The sequence below is a fragment of the Symphodus melops genome (genome assembly GCF_947650265.1).
Source record: "Symphodus melops genome assembly, chromosome: 1".
NCBI classification, from domain to species: domain Eukaryota; kingdom Metazoa; phylum Chordata; class Actinopteri; order Labriformes; family Labridae; genus Symphodus; species Symphodus melops.
The window spans coordinates 41,984,158-42,008,408 of NC_136691.1; the positions used below are offsets into that span (position 1 = coordinate 41,984,158).

At 39.4% G+C, this 24,251-nt stretch overlaps 5 protein-coding genes across 7 annotated transcripts in view; 3 read left to right on the top strand and 2 right to left on the bottom strand.

Moving 5' to 3' along the window:
• Positions 1-717: 717 nt before the first annotated feature.
• dimt1l (DIM1 dimethyladenosine transferase 1-like) lies at positions 718-4,307 on the bottom strand. The gene is made up of 12 exons (XM_079352027.1): positions 4,137-4,307; positions 3,579-3,652; positions 3,395-3,481; positions 2,978-3,039; positions 2,790-2,883; positions 2,663-2,712; positions 2,440-2,563; positions 2,238-2,330; positions 2,096-2,160; positions 1,924-1,987; positions 1,715-1,821; positions 718-1,101 (listed from the first exon to the last, which is right to left on the bottom strand). Exons 1-12 carry the CDS (start codon positions 4,192-4,194, stop codon positions 1,059-1,061), a joined length of 921 nt encoding a protein of 306 aa, XP_079208153.1. The 5' UTR covers positions 4,195-4,307; the 3' UTR covers positions 718-1,058.
• A 94-nt stretch (positions 4,308-4,401) lies between these two features.
• On the bottom strand, positions 4,402-7,903 carry cenph (centromere protein H). Of its 2 annotated transcripts, none has more exons than XM_079352145.1 (11): positions 7,803-7,903; positions 7,160-7,219; positions 6,486-6,614; positions 5,912-5,967; positions 5,785-5,830; positions 5,607-5,675; positions 5,430-5,486; positions 5,275-5,338; positions 4,898-4,949; positions 4,637-4,797; positions 4,402-4,559 (listed from the first exon to the last, which is right to left on the bottom strand). In XM_079352145.1, the coding sequence occupies exons 3-11, from the start codon at positions 6,593-6,595 to the stop codon at positions 4,467-4,469; spliced, it is 708 nt and encodes a 235-aa protein (XP_079208271.1). In that variant the 5' UTR covers positions 6,596-6,614; positions 7,160-7,219; positions 7,803-7,903; the 3' UTR covers positions 4,402-4,466. The 2 variants fall into 2 exon arrangements, with proteins under 2 accessions (XP_079208271.1, XP_079208270.1); XM_079352144.1 differs by having other exon boundaries at positions 7,160-7,372; positions 7,803-7,893.
• Positions 7,904-9,127: 1,224 nt separating this feature from the next.
• LOC306827968 (betaine--homocysteine S-methyltransferase 1-like) lies at positions 9,128-16,134 on the top strand. 2 transcript variants are annotated; one of them, XM_079350116.1, is made up of 8 exons: positions 9,128-9,267; positions 13,428-13,560; positions 13,796-13,908; positions 13,997-14,188; positions 14,416-14,563; positions 14,655-14,837; positions 15,023-15,251; positions 15,371-16,134. In XM_079350116.1, the coding sequence occupies exons 1-8, from the start codon at positions 9,247-9,249 to the stop codon at positions 15,453-15,455; spliced, it is 1,104 nt and encodes a 367-aa protein (XP_079206242.1). In that variant the 5' UTR covers positions 9,128-9,246; the 3' UTR covers positions 15,456-16,134. The 2 variants fall into 2 exon arrangements, with proteins under 2 accessions (XP_079206242.1, XP_079206243.1); XM_079350117.1 differs by lacking the exon at positions 9,128-9,267 and adding an exon at positions 12,608-12,746.
• On the top strand, positions 9,131-11,998 carry LOC306827959 (betaine--homocysteine S-methyltransferase 1-like). Its single transcript, XM_079350105.1, has 8 exons — positions 9,131-9,267; positions 9,739-9,871; positions 9,988-10,100; positions 10,202-10,393; positions 10,498-10,645; positions 10,731-10,913; positions 11,129-11,357; positions 11,548-11,998. Exons 1-8 carry the CDS (start codon positions 9,247-9,249, stop codon positions 11,651-11,653), a joined length of 1,125 nt encoding a protein of 374 aa, XP_079206231.1. The 5' UTR covers positions 9,131-9,246; the 3' UTR covers positions 11,654-11,998.
• A 2,123-nt stretch (positions 16,135-18,257) lies between the features above and the next one.
• The window catches only part of LOC306828557 (junction-mediating and -regulatory protein-like), a 16,471-nt gene continuing 10,477 nt past the window's right edge, over positions 18,258-24,251 (top strand). Inside the window, exons 1-3 of the mRNA XM_079351077.1 lie at positions 18,258-18,741; positions 18,872-19,686; positions 23,729-23,902. Coding sequence (XP_079207203.1) covers positions 18,874-19,686; positions 23,729-23,902 — 987 coding nt within the window. The 5' untranslated portion in view covers positions 18,258-18,741; positions 18,872-18,873. The remainder of the gene's footprint in view (positions 18,742-18,871; positions 19,687-23,728; positions 23,903-24,251) is intronic.

Sequence of the window (24,251 nt, forward strand, 5' to 3'; positions counted from 1 at the left end):
CTTTTTTTTTTACTAAATGTGCTGTTTTTGTTCTTTACATTCCTGCCCCCTGGAGGACAAAGTGAGTAATTACAATGGCACCGTTTTTAAAAAACTGCTTCCACATCAAAAGGAGCAAAACGTAAGCCCAGATCTGCACAATTATATGCAAACTATCGGCTTCACACATTCGGAAAAACTTACCAACTCCGCTCTTTCAAAGATGTTCCAAAAAAAAAGTTAAATTGAGAGAGCAATAAAGAACACTGAAGTGAATCCAAATGACAATGTGGGCTTACATATTCAACGCAGAAAACTCATTAACAAAGTGTTTGGACAAGTGAAGTTTCAGCTCACTCCCATCTGTTGAAGTTGACTATAGGACTGAAAACAAACACTTAAACTTTCTTTTTTTCAAATTAAAATGTGTGAAAATTGTATGACTTACTAAGTTAATGTCCAAATACATTTTGAGTCATTATAGTGACTTTTGATCAACCACGTTTGAGAAAAATGTGACGAATCTCTCCAGGTATTGCTGAGAAACGTTTCTTAACAATGGGTGGACATGCGCAGAAATATAGTTTGAATTGGTCTCTGCTGTTTCAGACGAGGAGGCCTATACTTAACAACACAGAGATTAGTAGTCATATTTAGTAACAGTCTTATAGTGTTGGATCAGAAAGAGATCCAAAAGATGTCATTTTATTTAAATACACTCACTGACAGATCAAAATACAGTTTTACACTTGGATCATTTATATCTACTCATTACAGTTTAATAATCCCTCTCCACAGGTTCTTTTAAATGAATTACAAACTCTCCCACTCTCTTCTTTACGCAGCCTGTAATGCATCCGTAAGAAAACTTTGTGTGCTCATACCAATAGAAACTCAATATGAGCTAAAATGTATCGTCTATATTCTTTATACATTTCACACTATTTCAACACCTGAAATTCTTCACTCAAGAGGAAATGTTCTTCACAAAACTACCTTTTATTCTCCAATAGCAGTTATGTCTCATCTGTCATGATAAATGCAGAACACAAGAGTCAAAGGTCTCCACAGCTTCGTCACTAAGAAAAGTGGATCCCTGCAGAGTTGAATGCATGAAGCAGCCTGTGGACAGAGAAAACAGTCATTACTGAGTAAGCAGAAAAGGACGAGGTTATTGGGAATAGAAAATGGTTAAGGCCCCGTGTCCACCTAGCGTCCACCTGTAGTGTCCTTTTTTAAATTGTTTTAAACAAGCAGAGAGCATTTGCAGCAGCATTAAGCCAGCTTAAAAAAAAACCCAAAACAAAGCACACAGCATCTTTTTCCCCCCCCCCAGCGGTCCACATTTTTGTGTGGCCGCTCCGAGAAACTCTTTCTTTTCAGAGAGGCATGGTTGACATCATCGGTGCTCTTTTCCAAATGTATGACATTGCCGCCTACAGTTTGTGTTTTGCGTCCACATCCTCTTCGCTTTGTGTCTGGTTGGGAAACAAATGATCTAAAATGAAACGCATGCAGTAAAAAGCAACAGAGCCATGTCGGTCATACAGCGGCCGTTGTCAGCAGACTGTTGTCATAGAAACAGGAGGGACGTGCAGCGCTTTTCTTCTCAGCGCAAAAACACTTCATGCGAGCAGTCCCGAGCGAACATCCAAGCAAACATTCTGCCTGGAAAAAAACGCTAAGCGGACACAGAGCCTGAAAGAAGCAAATAAATAGCAGAAATTCATCTTACACCATGAAGTCATCAATGTCCATGGACCTGGCTCTCTTCTCACTGAAATTTGCCTCCTGCAAAACACTCTCTATCTTCTTGATGATGCTGAAGTCTGCAGGCACTTCCTGATAAGATGGAGCACAACATGTAAGGTTTTTACTGAACAGGGATCTGAAGGAGTACCACTGAAAGCCTAGCCCTCATAAAACATGTAAACCATAACTCACCACGTTGTGAACAGAGCAGTGAATTCTGTAGTTCTTCTCCAGCAGCTGTTCTACCGCAGTGGATCTAGAAATTTGAGACCATCATGTTCACTTGGTGGTTTTTTTTAACAGGCTATTTTGACAGAAACAAGTTGGATCATGTTGACAGTGATAGCAGTATAGAGATACTCACTTGAAGGCTGCATTGAGGGTTTTGTTCTTTCTCACAAATGCTATTCTGACCAGACCGTCCCACTCCTTTCAGGGAAGAAAAGACAAGCTCAAGATCAACTCTGTAAAATGAATCTCCCATTAACACTCGTTCAAAATCTCACCTGGAAGTTCACTGGAGGAGGAGGATTTTTTGGCTCTATTCGGACGACGCTGGACTCCACTTTTGGCGGGGGACGGAAATTATTTTTCCCCACCTGATCAAGAGGGAAACATCAACTCTGAGACAGAGCAACCACAACACATAATGTGATGATGCTGCAGTTTGTGTCATTGTATGGCAAACCTCAGGGAGTGCACACTGACCTTCATGAGGTGGTCTACTCGCGCCAGGAGCTGTGTATTGATGGACAGCCTGCAGTACAGCTTGTCTCCAGGTTTGGCAACCAGACGCATGGCAAACTCTCTCTGGAACATCAACACGGCACACCTGACCACAAGCACAACACAACAGAGGGGATGAAGGAACTGCGCCATGAGGACATAGGAAAGAGGTGCTAGGAAGTCTGAGCAATCCCGTCTGATTTACCTGAAGAAAGGCCGATGCAGCAGAAGCTTGAAAACAAACGGTGAAGAAATCTGTGCAACAAAAAAAATGAGATCAATGTCCTGAACGATAAAAATAATTGTGTGCAGTGCAGATGAAAAGTGTTTACCTGGTATGGTAAATTGGCCACACAGATGTCAAAGAACGGCAGATCTGTTTTCAGAACATCTCCAACTAATATTTGAAGTTTAGCCTGCAAAGGTCTTTGGAGAAAAACAACGCCCTGTTAAAACATTGCACACATACAGGAGACAATGAACATTTAAGTTGTGGCAGTGCTCTGCTATCCTCACTCACGTGCACTGAACTCTTTTCTGAAGCTCAGCAACTAATCTGCAGTCCAGCTCACAGGCCACCACCTGAACAGAAAACAGTTTCTGTGAAGATTAATAACCTCAGGGACAATCTTTTATCCAAGCACTGATGTGACAGAAAACAGAGAAAGCTGTACTCGCCAGAAAAAAACACGTGGAACTTTCTATGGATTTAATGTATGCAAAGAGAGTGTGGTAAGAAACATAACCATGAGGTATTGCTTTTTAAAAACTACAATCTAGTTCTGACCTGAGAAATGTAAAACTCTTCTGTTACATTTACAGATGATACAGGGTGAAATGTGTAATCCTGTCTCAAAAGGTTAAGTGTAGTGTATTACCCGAACACAGATTAAAGTCTCCACCCTATTACTTTGAAGTTCAACACTATTTTAATCACCTTTTTCGCCTTTTCCAGCAGTTTCACTGTCATGTTACCGGTACCAGGTCCAACCTCCAGAACCACATCTGTCGGTCTCAGTGCAGCCTGAAAAACACAGCAACATGCATGTCTTTGAGACAGTGTCTATGAGGTCCGTGTCTTCGTGTATGTGTACTTGTCAGAGCGCACAGGTAGGACAAACCTTCTCGATGATTCCATTGACAATTAAAGGATTCTTCAGGATGTGCTGGCCAATGCCGGTGTTGAACATGACGCCTACAACAGATTGGATAAAGACACTGAACTGAAGAAAGGCATTGATCTTAAAATGATTCTTCTAGTCTAAAAACTGAGTTAAAATCTGTTGCTTTGGCTCAATGTTCCATTTCTACACCAGTCAATCCAAAAGATAACAATGGTGTGAATTCATACAGCAAACAAGGTACAAGCTATTCAAATATATCAACTTGAAAGTTAAGTTGGTTAATCTGCAAAAGGCTCGACATGTTATTTTTTAAGGAAAGCATTATGTGCAGAAATAAACAAAACACGTACTTCACACCAAGCTTTAAATAGATTACATTTAGAGGCAGGAAAACAATGTCAACCTGAACAAATATTAAGGAAGAGAGTGAAGTGAAAATAATAAATATTACGCATGGATAATATTAGACACTGGTTTTGTTTTATAGCTCTGACATGTAGTCTATTTTGACTGTAAGGTTTGTTAGCATGCTAACTCCATCACCTCCACACATACCTTGGTTTTTGACCTCCTGGTGCTGCCTGCTCTTCTTCTCCGCCCTTACCTTCGGCATCTTTACTTGTTTTTATTAGTTTTAAAGGTAAAAAAAATGAATAAATTCCACTAAATTTCTTTTCAAAGTTTGGGCTGCACATACACGTGTATGTGGTCTATGGTAGAGCCTGTTCTCTTCTTCACTGATAGGATGTGTGGTGACTGTAAAACTGTTCGTGTCATGTGTCGCCATCTAGTGGACATTGTTTAACAAATACAAAAAACAGAAGTTCTCTCAATTTTATTCATTTGACATAACAACACATAAATATCAGTTCAATTGATCCCTCCTTAGTCCGAAATGGGAAATTCCTCGAGAGTCATGGCGATGTCTCGAAGTTTTGGATCCTCCAGCCAGTTGACTTTACAAGCCAAGAGGATTCCCTGAGAAAAGAGCGTTACGTTAAAACACAAGCCGCACATTTCATCTAATGCAGAATCCTTTAGAAATGATTATTTACCCTGAGGACATTCTGTGTCATGATAGTCATCTTTTTGTATTTCTCCAGGTTCTCCTGGCCTTTCTCCAGCGCAGCTTTGTACTTCTCCGTGTCTGGGTGCTGTTTCTTGGACATCAGCTCTTCCATCTCTTTCATTTTCTCATGTGTGAGCCGCTTCATTTCTACAAAGAAAAAAAAAAGAAAGAACGTAATTGTCAGAAAAAAGTGGAAAAATGTTACCATGATCTAATCTTACTTTTTTTTTATAATGTACCACCATACCAAGCCTCTCCTTCTGTATTTCTGTGATGTCATCTTGAAAAGCTCTCGACTCCTGTTTAGAAAACAGAACAAACTCTTTTTAAATATATTTTTTAGTACTAAGAAGCTGTTTTTGTAAAGTCACAAAGCATTCATCGACATCAACAGGTCACCAAGAACGAAGCTGATTATAGCAGCACACCCATTTCCAACAATTTAAAATGGGAATGTCTTAGACATACTGACACTCTTTCTCTAACACAAAGCCAAATGTATTTATAGCAACTACATAGCATCACTTTTACATTTACATTTTACATTTACAGACAGGAGGGCAAAAATGTCCCCTCAGATCAGCATTTAAAATACACATGATAATGGAGGAAGTGGCTGCTTACTTGCTGAAGCTGTTTAATGTGTGAACAAAGAGCCATGCAGCGATCGCTCAAAGTTTTCAGGGAACTAAAACAGAAAAAAAAAGATACAATAAAACAAGAAAAACCATAAAACCAAATGTGTGCCAGTTATTTTAATGTGCAATAAACAGACTTACTTAGCCTCAGAATCATTCTGTTTAAGTTTGTCTCCTATCGCGTGCCACATCTGCAATCTGCAAGACACCAGGGATCCCTTATTTGGCACGTTAACAAAGTGCCAGACTACCTCTTTGTTTTTCTTCTTTTAAATAGTAACATTTAAATATTCAATGATATGATAGGGTATGGGTTACCTGTGCAGGGCCAATGTGCTGTTGAAATGATTAGTCTTCACTCTTTCCAGCTCACTGACATAATCTGGTCTGTGTCATTTCATGAAAAGTATGAGTTAACAGTGGGACTCTTTTTTTAAACGTGAATGTTTGGTTAAAATCTGACATCAAAATGAAACTAAGGATTTTAAATACTCACAAGTCTCTTTCAGCGTCTGATGTGCTGCATGTTCTTTTACTTTTTCCTGTCACGGGAAGCTTGAGATTAGTGATTTGTTTGTTGAATTCAAGATCATAAGATGGAAATAATGCTCACAGCTACAAACCTGCATGGATCTGTACTTCCATCTCAAAGCACTGATTGGACATCTGCTGTTTTATTCTGAAAAGGCCATACTTTAATATTATAAATGTTCTAAAAACTGCATTTGAACAAGAGTCCATCTGGTTTCAGGGTTTAATTTAAAAACAGTATGCAGCATACACCACTTCCCTTTTGACCTGGGCTGATAATCAATAACTTACTAGATCAACTGACTGGCTAATGTAAATGCTCCCACGACTGAGCACTAATATTGGAAAAACAGTGTTTATTTTTTGTGCTGCATAACTGGAAGACAAAACACACTGAAACTCAATACAATGGTTAGCATAGTTCAATTAAAAAACATGATCACAAATTGTTGAGTGTTAATGTTATTAACTGTAGTTTTCTGCTTATTTTTCTTGTTTTATATTCAATGTATTTGTCTTTATTGTTTTATGTTTTTTAATTGTACTCTCGACATCACTGTGAATAAGGAGCGGCCCCCGATGATTCCTCGAGAATAAACAAAGGTATAAATGAATGAATGAGTGAATGAATAATAAAAGCAGATTTTAGAGATCTAGAGAAAGAACCTCAGCATGTCTACAGACGAGGTATCCTTCTGTCCAGAAGAGCTGTCAGGAGAAGGAGCCACAGCATCCACCATGTGGTTAAGGTTCCCTGCAGCGTCAGATGTGTCCATCCCAAAACAAAGAAAGGGCCTAGAGAGACAACAGACATCAAGATTTGACTGAGAGTCACTGGGAAACTTTAGTACTGATAAACAATATCTACTACTGTTTATGAAACTTTACTTGTGTACGTATTTAACTGTATCTATTAAAGTAAATTTAAGTATTTAATTACATTTAGGCAAATCTATTAATTGACAACAGACTACAGGGGGGCATTTATATTAAATTAAGAGAAAAACCTTGGTAGTAAATCTATTTCTACCTTGACTGAGATCAAGCTAAATGCACCAAGTGGAAATGTGAAATAGTGTTTACAGCAGAGTGTTCATGTGATAACATATGAGAGTACATTAGGGTTAATATGACAGTCTTGTTATTTAGTCACGGCAGGCTGTTCAAAACATCTCATAAATAAAAATCAACTATAAAGAGAAATAAAGAGAGAAGTGAAACCCTGCGTTTAAATGATGTTAACAACATAACGGAGCAGGACACGTCGTTAAGTTATTTACTAAATATATCTTGGTCAGTTTAACTGAGCTCAAAGGATAGAAAATAAATCAACTGCTTACCTTGTTTAAGTCACTGATCAGTCAAAATTAATCTCCACAACATCAATTACCTCTTCCTCCCTGACAGTCAACATTTCATCGTCAAATGCATAAAAGCTGCACAGTCCAGACACACCTTCATACAAGTTACTTTGTTTACTACAGAGCAGAAAACCCCGCCAGGAAGTGACGTCATTACATCGTAACTTCATAAAATAAATCTAGTAGCGCCCCCTGTCGACAAAATGTGGGGAAAACGAAATAATAAAATAGTTTGACAAGAAAGGGACAAAGATCCACATGATGTTGAAATTTTGTGGGTGTAAAACTCAGGGAAGTGAGATATGTAAGAATAACCTGAAACTGATTGGTTATTATTGAAACAGCGATATAATGCACCAAAAAACATTTTAAACATTTTGAACGGACTACAGGTGATTTCTCAGCACCATTACTAGGGCACGCGCTGGATTTTTTGCTGCGCATTTATTAGCGTCAGGACGGTAATGGAGCGGGTCGCGCGGACCCACGTGACACAGGACTTAAAGTAAAAACTTGAAGTTATCTGAGTAGTGCTAGGTGGGTTTATACAATTTGAAATACATTTCTTATACTGTGTCAATTGTATCCCATTTCTTCCTAGTCACATACAGAAAAAAAGAACCATTTAGTTTGCTTTTACTTCCTCTCTTTTCCTTCTGTAACTCCCGTGTGGACACTTCCCTGCTTTCTCCCCTCCACCTCGATCGCTTGCTGTTTGCACTCTTTCACTGATTAGTTAAATTGAATTCACCTGCTCACAGTTTATTTAACGTGCCACTCCTTGTACGGATTGGAGCTTCACGTGGGGCAGCAGTTCAGCACTGATATGTTAAAATGAATTCTTAATAATCCACCCAGGGACGTGTCGAGTCACAGCTCACAAAGTTGGCTTCGACCTCCAAGACACCCCCATAGGATGCTCGACAGCCCAACTCTCCCCAATTTGCAAATACAAATACTCAATGATTCTAAATAATTGAGTTGCTCTTATTTCTAAACATTGTTCAACCGCATATAGTCAAGCTTTTTAACAATTTCAGTCTCTTTAGATAGCATCAAACTCAGACATGGCAATAGCAAAGAATCATCATTATTTGCAATTTACCAATTTTTGTTTATAGATATCCTGTTCGTGATGCCAGATTGTCGAGGAAATTATCAAGACTTGACACCACACAATAAGACTCATTAGACTCAGATGGCTTAAGTTGATGAACGTTTAATCATCAGATGAGAAGGCCCACTCATTGAGACATGATTCAACATCACACTGGTGCTTCAGTTTCATACTCAAACATAACTGCCCTATATATATATATATATATATATATATATATATATATATATATATATATATATATATATATATATATATTACTACAGAGTAACTCCATATATATCTATGGGTTAATGGAGGGTGACTTTTAGTGTAATGCATTGAATTTGTCTGCAACCTATAAACAAATTGCCTGTAGGAAATAAGTGCAAATTTGAGTAAAGATTTCTTCAAATGTTACAGTGTAATTTCCCTATTTAATATTCGTGTAATAGATTAGATCCCGTTATTTTCAAGCCTACGTAAAAGTTGCTTTGTTGTGCAAGAAGAAACTGGTAATATATAGTTATTGTTATTTTATAATTAATATTACTTTTCTCTCTATATCTAGCTTTGTCTCTTTATGTATCGTTCAACGCTACACTTTTATTTTGAATTATTTAGTCTAGCGTCACATAGCTCCGCATCATGACCCCCGTAATGGCTTTGATAAATGCGCAGCAAAGATCAAACTCTTACAGTTGAATGTACTGTAGCTTTTGGCTCAGGTGACAGCAGTCAACGGTAGATGAAGTGATAATAAATTATGAAATGCCATTTCCAGTCTTGTGTAATGATAAATCATTTCCGGCTCAGGTGACAGCAGTCAACGGTAGATGAAGTGATTGTAAACCGTGCAATCTCCAGTCTTATGTAAAGATCAATCATTACATAACACTGCACATGGCAATCTTATTGTAATAGTACAGGCAATCCTTCTACAGCCGCTAGGATCTGAGACTTAGTTTCAATGGCGAGCAAGACGAGAAGGGTAAAAAACTTTGAACATTTTTTTATTTACCATAGCCTACTATGCACACTGTTTTATCGATGGTTTGTTCTGTGCTCATTTTTTAATAATCGATGTTTTACTGAACTATTAGGGCGATTAAAAAATTCTTAAAGCACAGAGTAGACCCGAAACAAAATAGTATCTACAAAAGTGTATATATTTTGCTGATCATGGGTTGTCAATGTTTTTGATATAATTACTGTTTTACCATTGTTCACAAAAATAGTAACCTACGGAATACGTGGATCTTGATAATTTCTTTTCTACCCATTATGAGAGAATAGATATTGCTATAAAGACTATTGAAAAGCTAGCCTAGTAATTTCAGGTGAGCAGAATGCAGCTGACATACCTGTACATCTCACACCTGAGCTTATGGTCTGAATTTGTTTGACCATCTGATCACTATGTACATTCAACCTTCCATGTTTGTACTATGTACACATTTAGGGCATATTGGAGCGCCTGGATGCTGGGGAGGTGGTTGTAGGTGATGGAGGTTATGTTATGCAGCTGGAGCGTCGTGGCTATGTGAAGGCTGGACATTGGACACCTGAGGCTGCTGTTGAACATCCTGATGCAGGTATGTGTGGTGTTACTAACTCATTATTACAGTCTTACAAGGCACCTGAAGGCACAGATAATCTGAATGTCATATGCTTTGTTTTTTATCTAAATCCAATCTTTCTATTTTTTAAGTGCGGCAGCTGGCCAGAGAGTTCCTGAGAGCTGGAGCCAACGTCATTCAGACATTCACCTTCTACTGCAGCGAGGATAAGCTGGAAATCAGTGGCAATGTCACCAACATCACTGTCAGTGGAAAAGACACCATCATGCAATTTGTGTTTTATACATGACAATAAGATTCTCACATCAGTTTGGTATTTTTCCAATGTGCTCTTACCTGATCCAGGGGGCTCAGATCAATGAAGCTGCCTGTGATCTGGCCAGGGAGGTGGCCAATGAGGGAGATGCTTTGGTGGCTGGGTGTGTGTCCAAGACTCCCTGTTACATGAACAGTCACAATGAAGCTGAGGTAAAGGCCATCTTTAAGAAACAGATGGATGACTTCCTCAAAAAAGACATTGATTTCTTTATAGTGGAGGTAAGAGCAGCAGTCTATACAACAGGTGGTTGTGATTATGTTACAAAATTGTTATTGATTTGATAAGAAATTGGAAAGAAACTCCAGGCATATTTCTCCTACAGTTTGTTGACCATGTGGAAGAGGCAGTGTGGGCAGTGGAGGTGATGAAGGCCAGTGGTAAAGCAGTCGGTGCAACTCTGTGCATCTCCCCTCACGGAGACATGAATGGAGTCCCACCTGGAGAGTGCGCTGTTAGGCTGGTCAAAGCTGGTAAACCGCTGAGTATCAAGTTAGGAAAGCTTAAAGCTTTTTTAAGCTTTATAATCTGAACATTTCTTTATGTGTTCATGTGCAGGAGCTGACATTGTTGGAATAAATTGCCACTTGGACCCTTTGACGTGTGTCCGTACAGTGAAGTTGATGAAAGAAGGATTAGAGAAAGCTGGTCTCAAAGCTCATCTCATGGTGCAGCCTCTGGGCTTTCACACACCTGAGTGTAACTTTGGTGGATATACCAGCCTACCTGAGTACCCCTTTGGTCAGCATTTTATTTTGTGTACAATTACAAAACTACAAAAACATGCACTCATCATTACTATTCATTTACATACATCTGTAGTAGTGTTTGTTTTTGCAAGGTATGTGAGTCTATTGCAACATTTTTAAAATCCCTATTATATACATTTTTATTATATCATTTTATTATATAATATAACAAAATGCCTAGACTTAGGTATCTGACTTCCCTTTCAGCAATGGAGACCAGAGCAATTACTCGCTGGGACATCCATAAGTATGCCAGAGAGGCTTACAATGCAGGAATTCGCTACATTGGAGGCTGCTGTGGATTTGAGGCATACCATATCAGAGCTATAGCTGAAGAGCTGGCAGCAGAACGAGGATTCCTTCCACCAGCTTCAGAGAAGCATGGACTCTGGGGAGCTGCACTGGAGATGCACACTAAACCCTGGGTCAGAGCTAGGTAAGAGCAGAAACATATGCTAAAAATACAGCTGCTTTAAATACTTTAACAGAGACCATGATCAGTATTAATGTTGTTGTCCCTAGTTGACAGTAACAGGTGCAACAACAAAATAAAAGATAGAGACCTGATAATTTGTGTGTTCCTGCTCTGCACTATGCTTGTTTATAATTAACTACTTTTATGTTAGATCTCGCCGAGACTTCTGGGAAAACCTTCTGCCTGCTTCTGGACGACCCAAATGTCCTTCCATGGCCACACCTGCCGCTGATTATGACAAGAATATAGAATCTTAACATGTTTTGACAAATTATAGTGCTTACTACATGATGACAATCAGAAGTTGTTTTCAGTGTTCAGGGATTCATCATGTGTTAAGAAACAAACTAAACATGTCACAAGTATTCTAAATATACTAAATATTTCATTTAACAATAAATAAATACATGAATTCACGGCTCTTTCTTCAGTTGCATTTAAACATCCAAATATGTCACTGTCGTTTAAATACGCTTTTACAAAATGACCAACCTTACTGTGTTGTTCATTGTTTTGTCTGTTTTGTTATCTGTGTCATGATGGATGTCATTCAGAAAATACAAATAAAGATCTACCAACAGGTATAAATAATGTCACCTAAACCCTGAGTAAACTGTGTTACTGTTGTTCATTGATGCACAATTTCTGTTAATAATTGCTTAGCCATTTAAATGGTCAACGTTTAATTTCTTAAGCAATGCATTGACATGGATAGGTCATACTCACACTCAAGAAATCAGTGCTCAAGAATCAATGATAAATGATTATCTTTTTGGGATCAAAGTCTGAAAATGTTTATATAGCTTTTTATTAATGACCTGCCTATAGGTCCAGTTCAACAAGTAGCCTACACAGGTGACAGGTTTTTTTGTTTTACACCGAAAGAAATGTGCCATCTGTTTACAAAGCCTCTGCAGCTTTGAGCTAAGTATTAGATTGGTAGACACATCTAAAGTAACTGAGATAATAAACATGTCCTTGAATTTCCCCCGGGATCAATAAAGTATCTATCTATCTATCTATCTATCTATCTATCTATCTATCTATCTATCTATCTATCTATCTATCTATCTATCTATCTATCTTGACAATATGTTAAAGTTAATTTCTACAAGCAGATCAGATATCAAAATAAGAGAAAGGGACTTGCTTGGAGGCGGATCGTGTGAAGGGGGAGTTGTTGTTTTTGGACCTTATATAAAGCGCCTCTGCAGCCTCACAGTGTGACTTTTATGTCAGTGACAGTCATTCAGTATCTCACCTGCAGAACATCGCTTGCAGACCCGATACAGTTTTTAATTCACGTCCTCTGGTTTGTTTGCAAGCTCTACGATGGCGAGCAAGAGAAGGGTAAGTAAAAAAAAAAAAAAAAAAAAAAAAAAACTTCTTTTCGTTCTTTTTTTGTCTTGAAGATGGCAGGCTGAGTCTTCAGTTTCTTGAAGTTATATAACACGAAGGAGTGAAAAAAAACAAATACCAGAGCACGTGTAAACAAATCGGTTTAAAGAAGTCTACGCGACAACGATAAGCAACATGGCAGTGTAAAATAGTGAAGAGTAACCTACATTATAAACTGATTATTGATTACACAAGTTTAACCATGTATGCAGAGTTGGAATTGTTTTTGTTTTGTTTTGAAATTTGAGATCAGCAGGCAGGAAGCAGTCACGTACTGTAACTCTTTAACATATTGATGCATTGGTTTTGGAGAAGAGAGGACAACAGTGTGACAGCTGTTACAACTGTTTGAATGTTGTTGTTTTTATTGAGTTTGTTGTAAATATTCATTGCAACTTTTTGAGTATTTTAGTCAAATATGCAAAGAAAAAAAAAAAACATTTCCAGGGGACATAAGAGTGCAGTGCAACATGACACTTCTACTATATTTCAGGTATTTAATGCCTGAGTAACCTGTTCTTATACTGAACGGCGTGAGGTGACATGCAATGTACCAGTAGGCCTATGTGAACACGTTTTTGTTTTTTTTAAACAAAGGTGAAAAGAGTGTGTGTGTTGTGTGTCTAATTTTAGGGTATATTGGAGCGCCTAAATGCTGGGGAGGTGGTTGTAGGTGATGGAGGTTATGTTATGCAGCTGGAGCGTCGTGGCTATGTGAAGGCTGGACATTGGACACCTGAGGCTGCTGTTGAACATCCTGATGCAGGTCATAAAAAAAAGCCCCTGTGTGTGTATGTGTGTGTGTGTGTGTGTGTGTGTGTGTGTGTGTGTGTGTATGTGTGTGTGTATATGTGTTGGGGGGGGGGGGGGGGTTCCATTTATAAACCCTGTCATTAATTAACATGATATCAGAGTTAATCTTATCAAGCACTTATTATCTATGCTGCAGAATATTTCTTCATGACTTCTTTAAATTAGCCAGTCTTTTCTATCCATGTCAGTGAGGCAGCTGCATAGAGAGTTCCTGAGAGCTGGAGCCAATGTCATTCAGACATTCACCTTTTACTGCAGTGAGGATAAGCTGGAAATCAGTGGCAATGTCACCAACATCACTGTCAGTGGGAAAACTTTGATAGTCAAATTAAAAAATATATTTTTTGGGCCGACATGAATTGATAACTATTGACTCTTTCCTGATCCAGGGGGCTCAGATCAATGACGCAGCCTGTGCCCTGGCCAGGAAGGTGGCAGATGAGGGGGACGCGTTGGTTGCTGGTGGTGTGTCTCAGACACCATGTTATGTAAAGAATCACAGCGAGAAAGAGGTCAAGGCCATTTTTAAGAAACAGATGGATGACTTCCTAAAGAAAGACATTGATTTCTTTATGGTGGAGGTACGTATAGTTAATTGTAATGTTCTTTAACCTGCAGTCATGAGAAATTGATGTCAATATTTAACCAAATGTCTGAATGTGTTATGCAACACTACTGACCTTATTTGCCTTGCCCATCAGCAAATTACAGACACATAAAATTGGAAACCTGGCGTTTGAGCATACACATCGTAGTGCTTCTTTTTATTCAATAAGTCATAGTGATCAGAAGCATTTTTTTTCTGCAGTACTTTGAATATGTGGAAGAGGCAGTGTGGGCAGTGGAGGTGATGAAGGCCAGTGGTAAACCAGTCGGTGCAACTCTGTGCATCTCACCCCAGGGAGACATGAATGGAGTCCCACCTGGAGAGTGCGCTGTTAGGCTGGTCAAAGCTGGTACACTGCTGAGTTTCTCTTTAAATACATCAAGCTAGGATTCATGTTTAAGCTTTATAATCTGAACATTTCTTTATGTGTTCATGTGCAGGAGCTGACATTGTTGGAATAAATTGCCACTTGGACCCTTTGACGTGCGTCCGTACAGTGAAGTTGATGAAAGAAGGATTAGAGAAAGCTGGTCTCAAAGCTCATCTCATGGTGCAGCCTCTGGGCTTTCACACACCTGAGTGTAACCACACAGGATACCTCAGCCTACCGGAGTTCCCATTTGGTCAGCATTTTCATTGAGTGGGATGTAAAGATATTTATGTTGGAAAAATGCTGTTGGTTTGAATCATTTGTTCTCAGTGTGTGTATTCCTTGTGCATATTAACTACATCGTACTCCCCATATGTACAACAACATCCAGGAGGTTAAAAGAATAGGCCTAAAATTTAATATATGACCTCATTTCAGCTTTGGAGACCAGATCACTAACTCGTTGGGACATCCATAAGTATGCCAGAGAGGCTTACAATGCAGGAATTCGCTACATTGGAGGCTGCTGTGGATTTGAGCCATACCATATCAGAGCTATAGCTGAAGAGCTGGCAGCAGAACGAGGATTCCTTCCACCAGCTTCAGAGAAGCATGGACTCTGGGGAGCTGCACTGGACATGCACACTAAACCCTGGGTCAGAGCTAGGTAAGAGCAGAAACAAAATCGCTGCTCACATCCGTTTAGCAATTGGTAACATATGGTGGCATTTACAGGTTATTTAAATGTTATGGAGCAAAGATATTCACGATCCAATTTTATTTCAGGGCTCGTCGAGAGTACTGGGAAACCCTTTTGCCTGCTTCTGGACGTCCTACATGCCCATCTATGGCCACCCCAGCTGATGAGTAAGTGAGAAGATCCCCCCCCCACCCCCACCAACCTTGGACTACAATTTAAATCAAAGCTGAAGAGTTTTTAACCATTTTTTAAACAGACTGCATTTAATATGGACACATTGCTTTTGTCCATATTCTTTATATGTGCTTGAGTAAACTTCAGTTCTCCGCAAACATTTGAAAGGTTATGGCTGTAGCACAGTGAATGTTTTTCTTCTCATTAAACCTGGCATGCTCCCAGCACTTCTCTGTTATCGTTATCAGTGTGTCACTTATTTACATGAATGGGATAAAAGTCAGGTTATGTAAGGAGAATGGCCATGAATGGAAAGTAAAGGTTCACACAATTAATAACAGAAGTTGTTACACTGATTATAATATTTTGTATGTTTTGAAATTATTGTGACAGTCCTTTGTCTGCTTTTTGTAACTCTTGAATCGTCAGGATTTAAAATCCAAACAATTTAAAAGTCCAAATTCATTTTAAGATTACTTTGACAGATAGATTCAAAGTCCATAAAAATTACTAAATGTAACCAATCCCATCTCCATATACAAGAAAAAACAAAGGATGAGAAGCATTCCATGGAACTTTTTTTAAAATCTAAATTAACAAGCTGTAACATGTCATTCTCTTTTCTTGAATGTTAATTGGAAATAAACAGCATGTGAATCCCATCCAAAACAGTAAACTGATCAGTGAAGTTTTTTTTCTTCCTCTTTGTCATAAATGTGCTTTGTAAAACAATTTCTGTATTGATTTTAGATGGGAATTGAATGTTAGATTCGTCTCAAATGATGAAGGATAGGAGATTAAATGTGAATAAATGTGTGACCTGTGCATTCAGAGAGGGAGTTTGAGGGTGAAAAATAAATGTCACTTTGCCTCTACATCATAGCTCTGCATGTCTTTGTCATTTCTTGCTAAAACTGTTTTTGATCATGCATAGTGCATAACATTGGGGGTATGCAAGTGAGCTGTGTCAGACTCTCTCTGTAAGGTTTATGCGGCTTAAGCTTTCTCGCATCATGCCCCATTGTTTATGGTGGAAAGGCCAACTCAGAGGCAGAACAAACAAGTTTTACCCATTTTGGAGAGTGGTTACTTCCTAAACGATGTCATGAAAGGAAAATCTCCAAGCGCCCTGTTTGAGCACACACAGACAGATGATTGGCTGTACACATCAGGGTTATCGTTTATTAAATTTTACACATATACATCTTTTTTGTACTTTTTTGACACTTGTTTTATGCTATGTACCTGTGCAGCTTTTATAATGCTCCCAGTAGATCAAACACACCAAACTGGACAATTTACTTCTTGTGCAATAATAATGTTATAAGATGTCACCTGATCTTATTTGTATTTTTATTCTTAAATTTGATTGCATTGCAATATTTATTTATGGGACAATTTGTGCAATAACATTCCATCCGTATACACACTGTGTGCATGATCATGTTCATACTGTTTATACAGACTTAACATCTTTAAGTTACTGGAATTTCAACTGTTCCTTTTCTGATGCATATTTTTTACTGGCTCTTTAATTGATGCATATTTTTATACTAGCTCTTGATTATTGTTTTTGATGCATATTTCTTTCTACACTTACATTTTTATCTATTCTAATTTTTTGCACTGTGTGATTTTCTTCTGCTATCCTACTTTGCTGCTGTAACACTGTAAATTTCTCCGTTCCCGAGATGAATAAAGGATTATCTTATCTTATCTTAATTATCTCCACTTTTCAAAAGCACTAAACTCAGATGCTTGCTCAGATGTTTGCCAATTCAAGGTGCATATTACTTGATGTGATAGGCCACATGAAATATAAAAGACGATGGCTTCATAGGTTGATTTATCCTTATTAAGCATTATAGAGATAGATAAGAAATAATTTGAGCAAGAATTGTAACCTACATTTAGAGGTTGCTTTTTGATTGTAAATAAAATGATTTCGGTCTATATCAGGGGTGTCCAAAGTGCGGCCCGGGGGCCATTTGTGGCCCTTGAGTGGATTTTTTGTGGCCCTTGACTTCAATCGAAGAATTACAAGATTTTGGCCCGAGGCCTTATCAGATGGCATATTTCTCTCTTTTTTTTCTTTTTCATGTTAGCGAGGGAGACCTATAAAAGCCTGACTATTCTTTCCAAAAAATTAGAACACAACAGTTTCCCACTGCAATTAGTCATTGTGTATTTACATTATTTTTGAAGAGATCAAAATACAAAAAGTTCCTTCCAATATTAAAAAAAAAAAAACCTGTGGCCCGTGAGCGATTCTAACGCGACAACTTTGGCCCGCAAGAAAAAAAGTTTGGACACCACTGGTCTATATCTTCAGTTTAATTTGATTAATTATGACATGCCAGTCGGTTTTAGTCTGAACAAAAAGCACATATTAACATGATATTGGCAACTAAATAATTATTTAGTTTCACGTAGTACGTGAAATAATTCATAGTTGCATTTCCTCATGTGCTCTTCTCTGTTCTAGTGCAAACCATCCCATACATAAGCGTCCCACACCTCTAAAACGGAAACGTCAGCACGTCCCTACGTGCCTTGCTCGAGTTGAGATGTTGGTGTTGCCTTTATATTCCGCTCGGATCTTTCTACTTTTTCACAACAACCAAAATTTGCTCTCCGCAGTAATCGCAAGAATTCAGCCTAATTGTGGTTTGCTTACACTTCAAAGAGTAATAATATTACTTAATTTACGACCGATGTCATTAGTAACCAACAGAGTCTTCCTAAAGAAAAGTAAGAGGTCTAACTCGTGGTATAAAGCTGCCTCACTGGAAATTCCGATTTTCTCACAGACAGTGAAGACCCCACTGTTATTTTTTTTGCGTATGAGGTCTTATTGGGCAAACGATGAAGATAACACGGCAATGTTGTGAGTTTGGAGACGATGCATACCATGATGTGTACAGTGGGCAGCCTCCCTTAAAACAGCTGTTCGTGTCCTCCTGACTGATGCGTGTAAACGATGCGAGCTGATGTGTCTGTATCCCGCTGGTCATTTATGATGAGAAAGGAGGTCTTTAGCCGAGACGTCGGGAATAACAGGACACAGCTGACAGACGGATCGACCACTGGACACGATTGCATGTAGTGTCACAGAAGAGTATTGTAAGGTGGGACAGCTGAAGTCAAATCTAGCTGTTGCAGGAGGCTTGGATAAGAGGTATTTGAAGGCAGGTGGGCCAGAGATGGGAAATGACACCGCGGTCCTCGAAATTCATCCGCTTGAACGAAGGAGGAGGATAGCCCTCCACGCAGACTCTCCTCGGTGAGAACATTGTGTCAACGCTATTTAAACACAGATTTAATACACCCCCAAACCTCCATTATAAGGTGCAAACGAAGGCTTTTGTTGACGCAAGAAGGATTTTCTAAATTGTTGTCCCATCACTTTGCAGAAATGTCCTTCACAATGGAGGATAATTTGGAGTCGGGATGGGTAGCCGTCCGCCCCAATGCGTTTGAAGAGAAGGAAAGGCATAAATTTGTTTTTATCGTCGCCTGGAATGAGGTTGAGGATAAATTTGCCATAACTTGTCACAACAGGACTGTTCAGAGGAGAAGTTTTGGCAGGGACCCTCTGTTTGAGACGGCCGTCCAGGATGGGGACAAAACAAAATGGCCTAAAAGTCCTGTCAGGGACAAAGTATCAAGGAGCCCGAGCAAGGGAGTCAGGGAGGCTGTGGGGAAAGGGTATAGTCCTACAAAACCAAGCCCTGTCAAAATTCAACCTGTGCTTAAATCTGTAGAATCCCCTGTTAGTCCTGACACAGAGGTGTTGAAGTCACTTAGAGAGGACCCTCTGTCCTCCTCATTGGACAGCTTGGACCTTGAGGACCTGGACAGTCTGAGCAGGGAGGACTGTAGCTGGGCCGGGCTCTTCTCCTTCCAGGATCTCCGGGCCATCCACCAGCAACTGTGCTCGGTGAACTCTGACCTGGAGCCCTGCCTCCCAGTGTTTCCGGAGGAACCAGGCGGGATGTGGACAGTGCTGTTCGGTCCGGCAGAGGTACCCGAAATGGAAATGGACGAGCTTTGCCACAGATTACAAATTTACCTGGGCCACGCACTCGATACGTGTGGATGGAAGATCCTGTCGCAGGTTCTGTTCACGGAAAACGACGACCCCGACGAGTACTATGAGAGCCTGAGCGAGCTGAGGCAGTCTGGGTATGAAGAGTCCCTGAAGCGTGCAACGAAACATCTGCAAGAGGTTAGAGTGTGTTTACCTCCCACAGCAACTCCATGATGAGTCCAGCTTCTGATTAATAGTCAGTGTAGCCTCTCACTCTTTGCAGCTCACACTCAGTTTCACTACCACAGTCTTTCTGCTGTTGTGAAAGGGCCAACTGTACTTCATAAATTGCATCAAGTTGTAAGAGCCCTGCGATGCAGTGTACAGAAAAGTTTAACAGAACGTTGATAAACAAATGTTACTGTTGATGATTTCTGTCTATGCGTCAAGCAGTGGAGACTCTAGAGTCTGTTGGGGCCCTCCAAGCAGCGTTCATCACCATGCTTTTGTTGTTGACTTTCATTCAGATTGGGCCCTCTTAGGGAGTTTTACTACTGTCATTGAAAAAAAACATTTTGGGCCACTGTTTTGGTTTAACCTTGTGAGCCTTCAGGGGCCCCCTGCTGGTCTGAGGCCCCCAAGAATTTTCCTACCTAGCCTGTTGATAAGCAGCGCCTCTGGCTTCAAGCATCACGTGAATCTTACAATTTCCTATTTTGGAGTTTTGATTGAAGAGGATTAAACCGAGATGAAAACGCCAACTCAACTTTAACTTGATTGTCTCCTAGAGGAAATATGGTTCGCAGCTATAGGTGAAAACAAAGTATCGAAACACAGGCACATAAACTCAGACAAACGAAACAACACAAACCATGAACAGCATTTAATACTACAGCTCATCAGGTAACAACAGGAAACTAAGAGTTTATATATACTGTACGTCCGTAAAACCATGATCAAGGCAAAGTAAAACTCAGTCATCAGGGTCGTCATTGGAGGCCAGTTGTTTGATGGCCCGGGTTATAGAATAAATGTATATTAAAGGAACACTTTATGATCCTGTAGGTGTCGCCCATGACACCTCTGCCAAAGTGAAGCCTGAGCTCTCACCCAGCTCTGCTCCCCACGTGTTTGAGGAGATATCAAAAGGAATAACATAATTATGCGCTAAGCGGCAGAAAAACTTGTCCTTGACTCGAGCTACAATTGCCTGTGTCTCGCATTTCCGTGTTAGAAGACTCATTTTAATACGCTTTAGTTAGCCCGTAGCATTACATGGGATGTAAGTTGACACAGAATGACCGTGATCTTCAAACACTTACTTGACATTCAAATAATCAGTGAATGGGCTCTTCTTTTCTCTTGTCCTTTACTTAAACAGGAACAACAAGGGGATGAGCCTATTGGCCGTCTTCTCCATGTACACAAGAAGTAAATACGACTTCTCCTATTCCAATGAAAGAAGTATGTTTGGGACACAGCTGAGAAACCAGCTTTACTGGCTAGCTATTAAGAGAGGGACAAATCTGTATGAGGTTGTAACCATGAGCATTGTGGTTAATGATATTTTCTCCGCATGGCTACTGCTGCTTCCACAGCTGAGAGAGTCAAGTATAACACACAAACGTAGTGAAAGCACTTCTTTTCTTTGAAGTATTACCTGCAAAGATACTGAAGATTTTCAGAAATTAATTTGTAATCCATGGTGTAACTACAGTACATGCAAATCATATCTGCAGAATACTGTTTGCATGGCTGTTTGTAGCTGTATGGCTGAGAAACAGAAACTCAGATAAAAGTGCACAAACACACACAAACAGTAAAATAAGCTCTCTTTTGAGAGTTAATACGTTGATTTGTACAGACATCCTTTTAGACAGTGCTCTCTGTGTCGTCTCTGTGTGGGTGAGTTCATGGGAGTGGCTGAATGCTGGTTTTTAATGGAGGCGAGGCACTTGGGGCTTGGAGAAGCAGCTTCAGATGAACCAGATACTTTAAGCTAGTTGTAGAGACCCAAAAGAAACTAAATACACTCCTCTAAATACTTGAACATGAGCTTCTTTCTTGATCAGTGACGTGGATCGGCACTGTTAGTCAGATATCCTATCGGACCTGCTACTGATATTATCGAATCACTGCCCCTGGATCATTGTGGAAAGGTTTGGAACCCAATTCTTGTGAACACAGAAAACAACTTGGAGTGAACTGGTTTTCAGGATGTGCATCTCTGTTTAAGTGCATCACATAGCAGATTTTTTCTGTTAATAAAGAAACCATATTATATATAGATATAACCATTATCTTTATCATTCATTCTCCATTTTTCTGAAATCTACTTGCTATGAAATCTATTTACTAACCAAGTAGTTACCAAGAGTTACTTAAAAACTCAATATCACTTTTTTGAGCAGTCTCATTTGTTTTAGTTAAACTTATGTTCTGAAAAACAAGACAAAGTTTTATTCTTTGTCAATGTTGAATGAGGAAATACTTGCTCATCATATCTGATGCATTTAACATTTGGTTTCATAATACTCACCTGTGAAAAAACAAAAGAATTCTACAGATCATTATCTAAACATTGAGACCATACAGATCCTCTGATAGATATTTAAACATGTAAAAATACTGATCAACATTGCTGGTTAGACATTCTTCAAACAACAGCAGCAGTATTTATTTCTTCTTTACAGCTCTGCTTTGCAGCTCTGACACAGTGGAGACAAAATCCAGACGCAGACTCATTTTCCAGCTCTGCGTCTCTAACACACCAGCAGCTAGTGATTGATTAACTGCTCTTTATATAAATAGACTTTATGTTGATACTCGCTGGCTCCTACATTGTCCTACTGATCAATGGCATTACGTTTATGTAGCCTTGAATTATTGAGCCAGACAGCACAAGAAGCCCTCTGAGAGAGCAGTTGGGCGAGAGAGCCATACCTCATGAGTTTGACATTATTAACATGATATTATTAATCCGTACCATTAAACTGACTGGTGCGCTACATATATTAGTGGAATAGCTTTGAATGCGAGAAAAAATTACATTTTTCTTTGAACCGATTCTTTAATACACACTTATTGGTTGTGAGTGCTGAAATCTGAAATCCTGCGAGAACTAAACTTTTATCTAATAATCTTTTTTTACAAAGATCACAGACAATTTTTTTAGTGGTTTCATTAAATTATTAGGACAAAAAAAAGAGGAAAAGTAAACACATGACCTTATTTAAAACTGTGCTGCCAAAACTCTAGCAGTGCAGCGTTATCACATCCATGTATGTGTGTATGGGTTTTTCTGGCCGAGGCGTTTCCTCTGCTCTACTTTGGTGCTGTAAATCAAGGCTGCCCGGAGCAAAGACGAATCATCTACATGTCATTCAATCCAGTCAGTCCCACCACCCCACACTCTTATTTTCACAACTAAAGTAAACCTACATACAAGTAAACATAGAAGATACAAGAGTCTTTGCCTTGCAGCGTGAGTAAAACAATGTACACACCAGCCTGAGCTTATTTGCACCAATTGTTTCAACAAAAGTCCTGACTCTGTGGGGTTTCCTGTTTCCTATCGGATTGCATTTATACTGAAGGTGGAGGAAGAGCTACTTATCTTAGCTCTCTCTTTATCATGGAAAATGATCTGTAGCTCATTTAAACGTTGAATCTGACAATTTTGTTGTGTTGTAGGACACACACACACACACACACACACACACACACACACACACACACACACACACACCCATTGATCGTCCAACACCATCTGAGGGCTGAGTTGAGGGCTGAGTTAATGGCTATTTCAGTGCTTGCTGGTAGCCTACAGGAGTGTTCAGTCTGGCAAAAATGTGTGTATTGATCTTATTCCCAGCAGCACAAAGGACTCTGCTCACTCAGCCATGGTTGGATATACTCCTGTTATTTATGGCTATAAAAGCATCCTATTAGACTTGCAGTAAGATGCAACTTTCTATTCACTGCTGAGTGACACTAAAATATGTGTTAAGACTATTCTGCTGAGACAGGTTAACTGACTCTCTGATGATTGCTTTCACACTGTGAAATGGATAACAGGCTTTGAGGAGCATGAATTACATTACATCTAACAGTGCAGTGTGATATGTTATGATTCTTATTTGACTTTTCGGATTTGTGCTTCACAGAGAAATTTTGGTTAATGTTGGTAGCTTTTTAGACAGTGATGTTTAATGATTGTATGTCATTTCCTCTGATGCAGCTGCTGGAGAAGCACAAGACCATGGAAAGTATGGTGGACCTGTTGGAGCTGTATGAGGAGGAAGATCACGCCTATGGAGGCTTGCTGGAGGCCTCCACACAGCTGTACCAGTACCTTCTGCAGCCCTTCAGGGACATGAGGGAACTAGCAATGCTTCGCAGGCAACAAATTAAGGTAAACGCTTACACCAATTAAAGTTGATATTTAAGTGTTTATTTTTTAGCAAAAGCATTTGTAGATGTTCTACAGGGCTGACGATAGTCTAGTGGTTCGTGCACACACCCCATGTGCTGAGGGCTTAGTAGCTGAAGAGCAGGCGGCCCTGATTCATTTCCAACCCGTAGCTCTCTTCCTGCATGTCACTCTCTCTCTCTCTATCCCCCGGTTTCTGAGACTTTCTGACTTTCCAGTCTCCTAAAAAAGACATAAAAGCCCCAAAATATGCTGCTCAAAGGTGTTCTACACGATTTTGAATAGTCCCATCCATCATGGAGGAGACTTGTCTTGTATGTATCCAGGTTCC

Coding starts and splice junctions, on each gene's coding strand:
- LOC306827959 (XM_079350105.1), top strand. CDS start 9,247: ATGGCGAGCAAGACGAGAAGG. Junction 10,101..10,201: donor GCAATGTCACCAACATCACT/GTCAGTGGAAAA, acceptor TACCTGATCCAG/GGGGCTCAGATCAATGAAGC. Junction 11,358..11,547: donor AAACCCTGGGTCAGAGCTAG/GTAAGAGCAGAA, acceptor CTTTTATGTTAG/ATCTCGCCGAGACTTCTGGG.
- dimt1l (XM_079352027.1), bottom strand. CDS start 4,194: ATGCCGAAGGTAAGGGCGGAGAAGAAGAGCAGGCAGCACCAGGAGGTC. Junction 3,482..3,578: donor TCAATGGAATCATCGAGAAG/GTTTGTCCTACC, acceptor TGTGTTTTTCAG/GCTGCACTGAGACCGACAGA. Junction 2,161..2,237: donor CTCCTCCAGTGAACTTCCAG/GTGAGATTTTGA, acceptor CTTCCCTGAAAG/GAGTGGGACGGTCTGGTCAG.
- LOC306827968 (XM_079350116.1), top strand. CDS start 9,247: ATGGCGAGCAAGACGAGAAGG. Junction 13,909..13,996: donor GCAATGTCACCAACATCACT/GTCAGTGGGAAA, acceptor TTCCTGATCCAG/GGGGCTCAGATCAATGACGC. Junction 15,252..15,370: donor AAACCCTGGGTCAGAGCTAG/GTAAGAGCAGAA, acceptor ATTTTATTTCAG/GGCTCGTCGAGAGTACTGGG.
- cenph (XM_079352145.1), bottom strand. CDS start 6,595: ATGGACACATCTGACGCTGCAGGGAACCTTAACCACATGGTGGATGCT. Junction 5,831..5,911: donor GGAAGTACAGATCCATGCAG/GTTTGTAGCTGT, acceptor TTCCCGTGACAG/GAAAAAGTAAAAGAACATGC. Junction 5,487..5,606: donor AGCACATTGGCCCTGCACAG/GTAACCCATACC, acceptor GGTGTCTTGCAG/ATTGCAGATGTGGCACGCGA.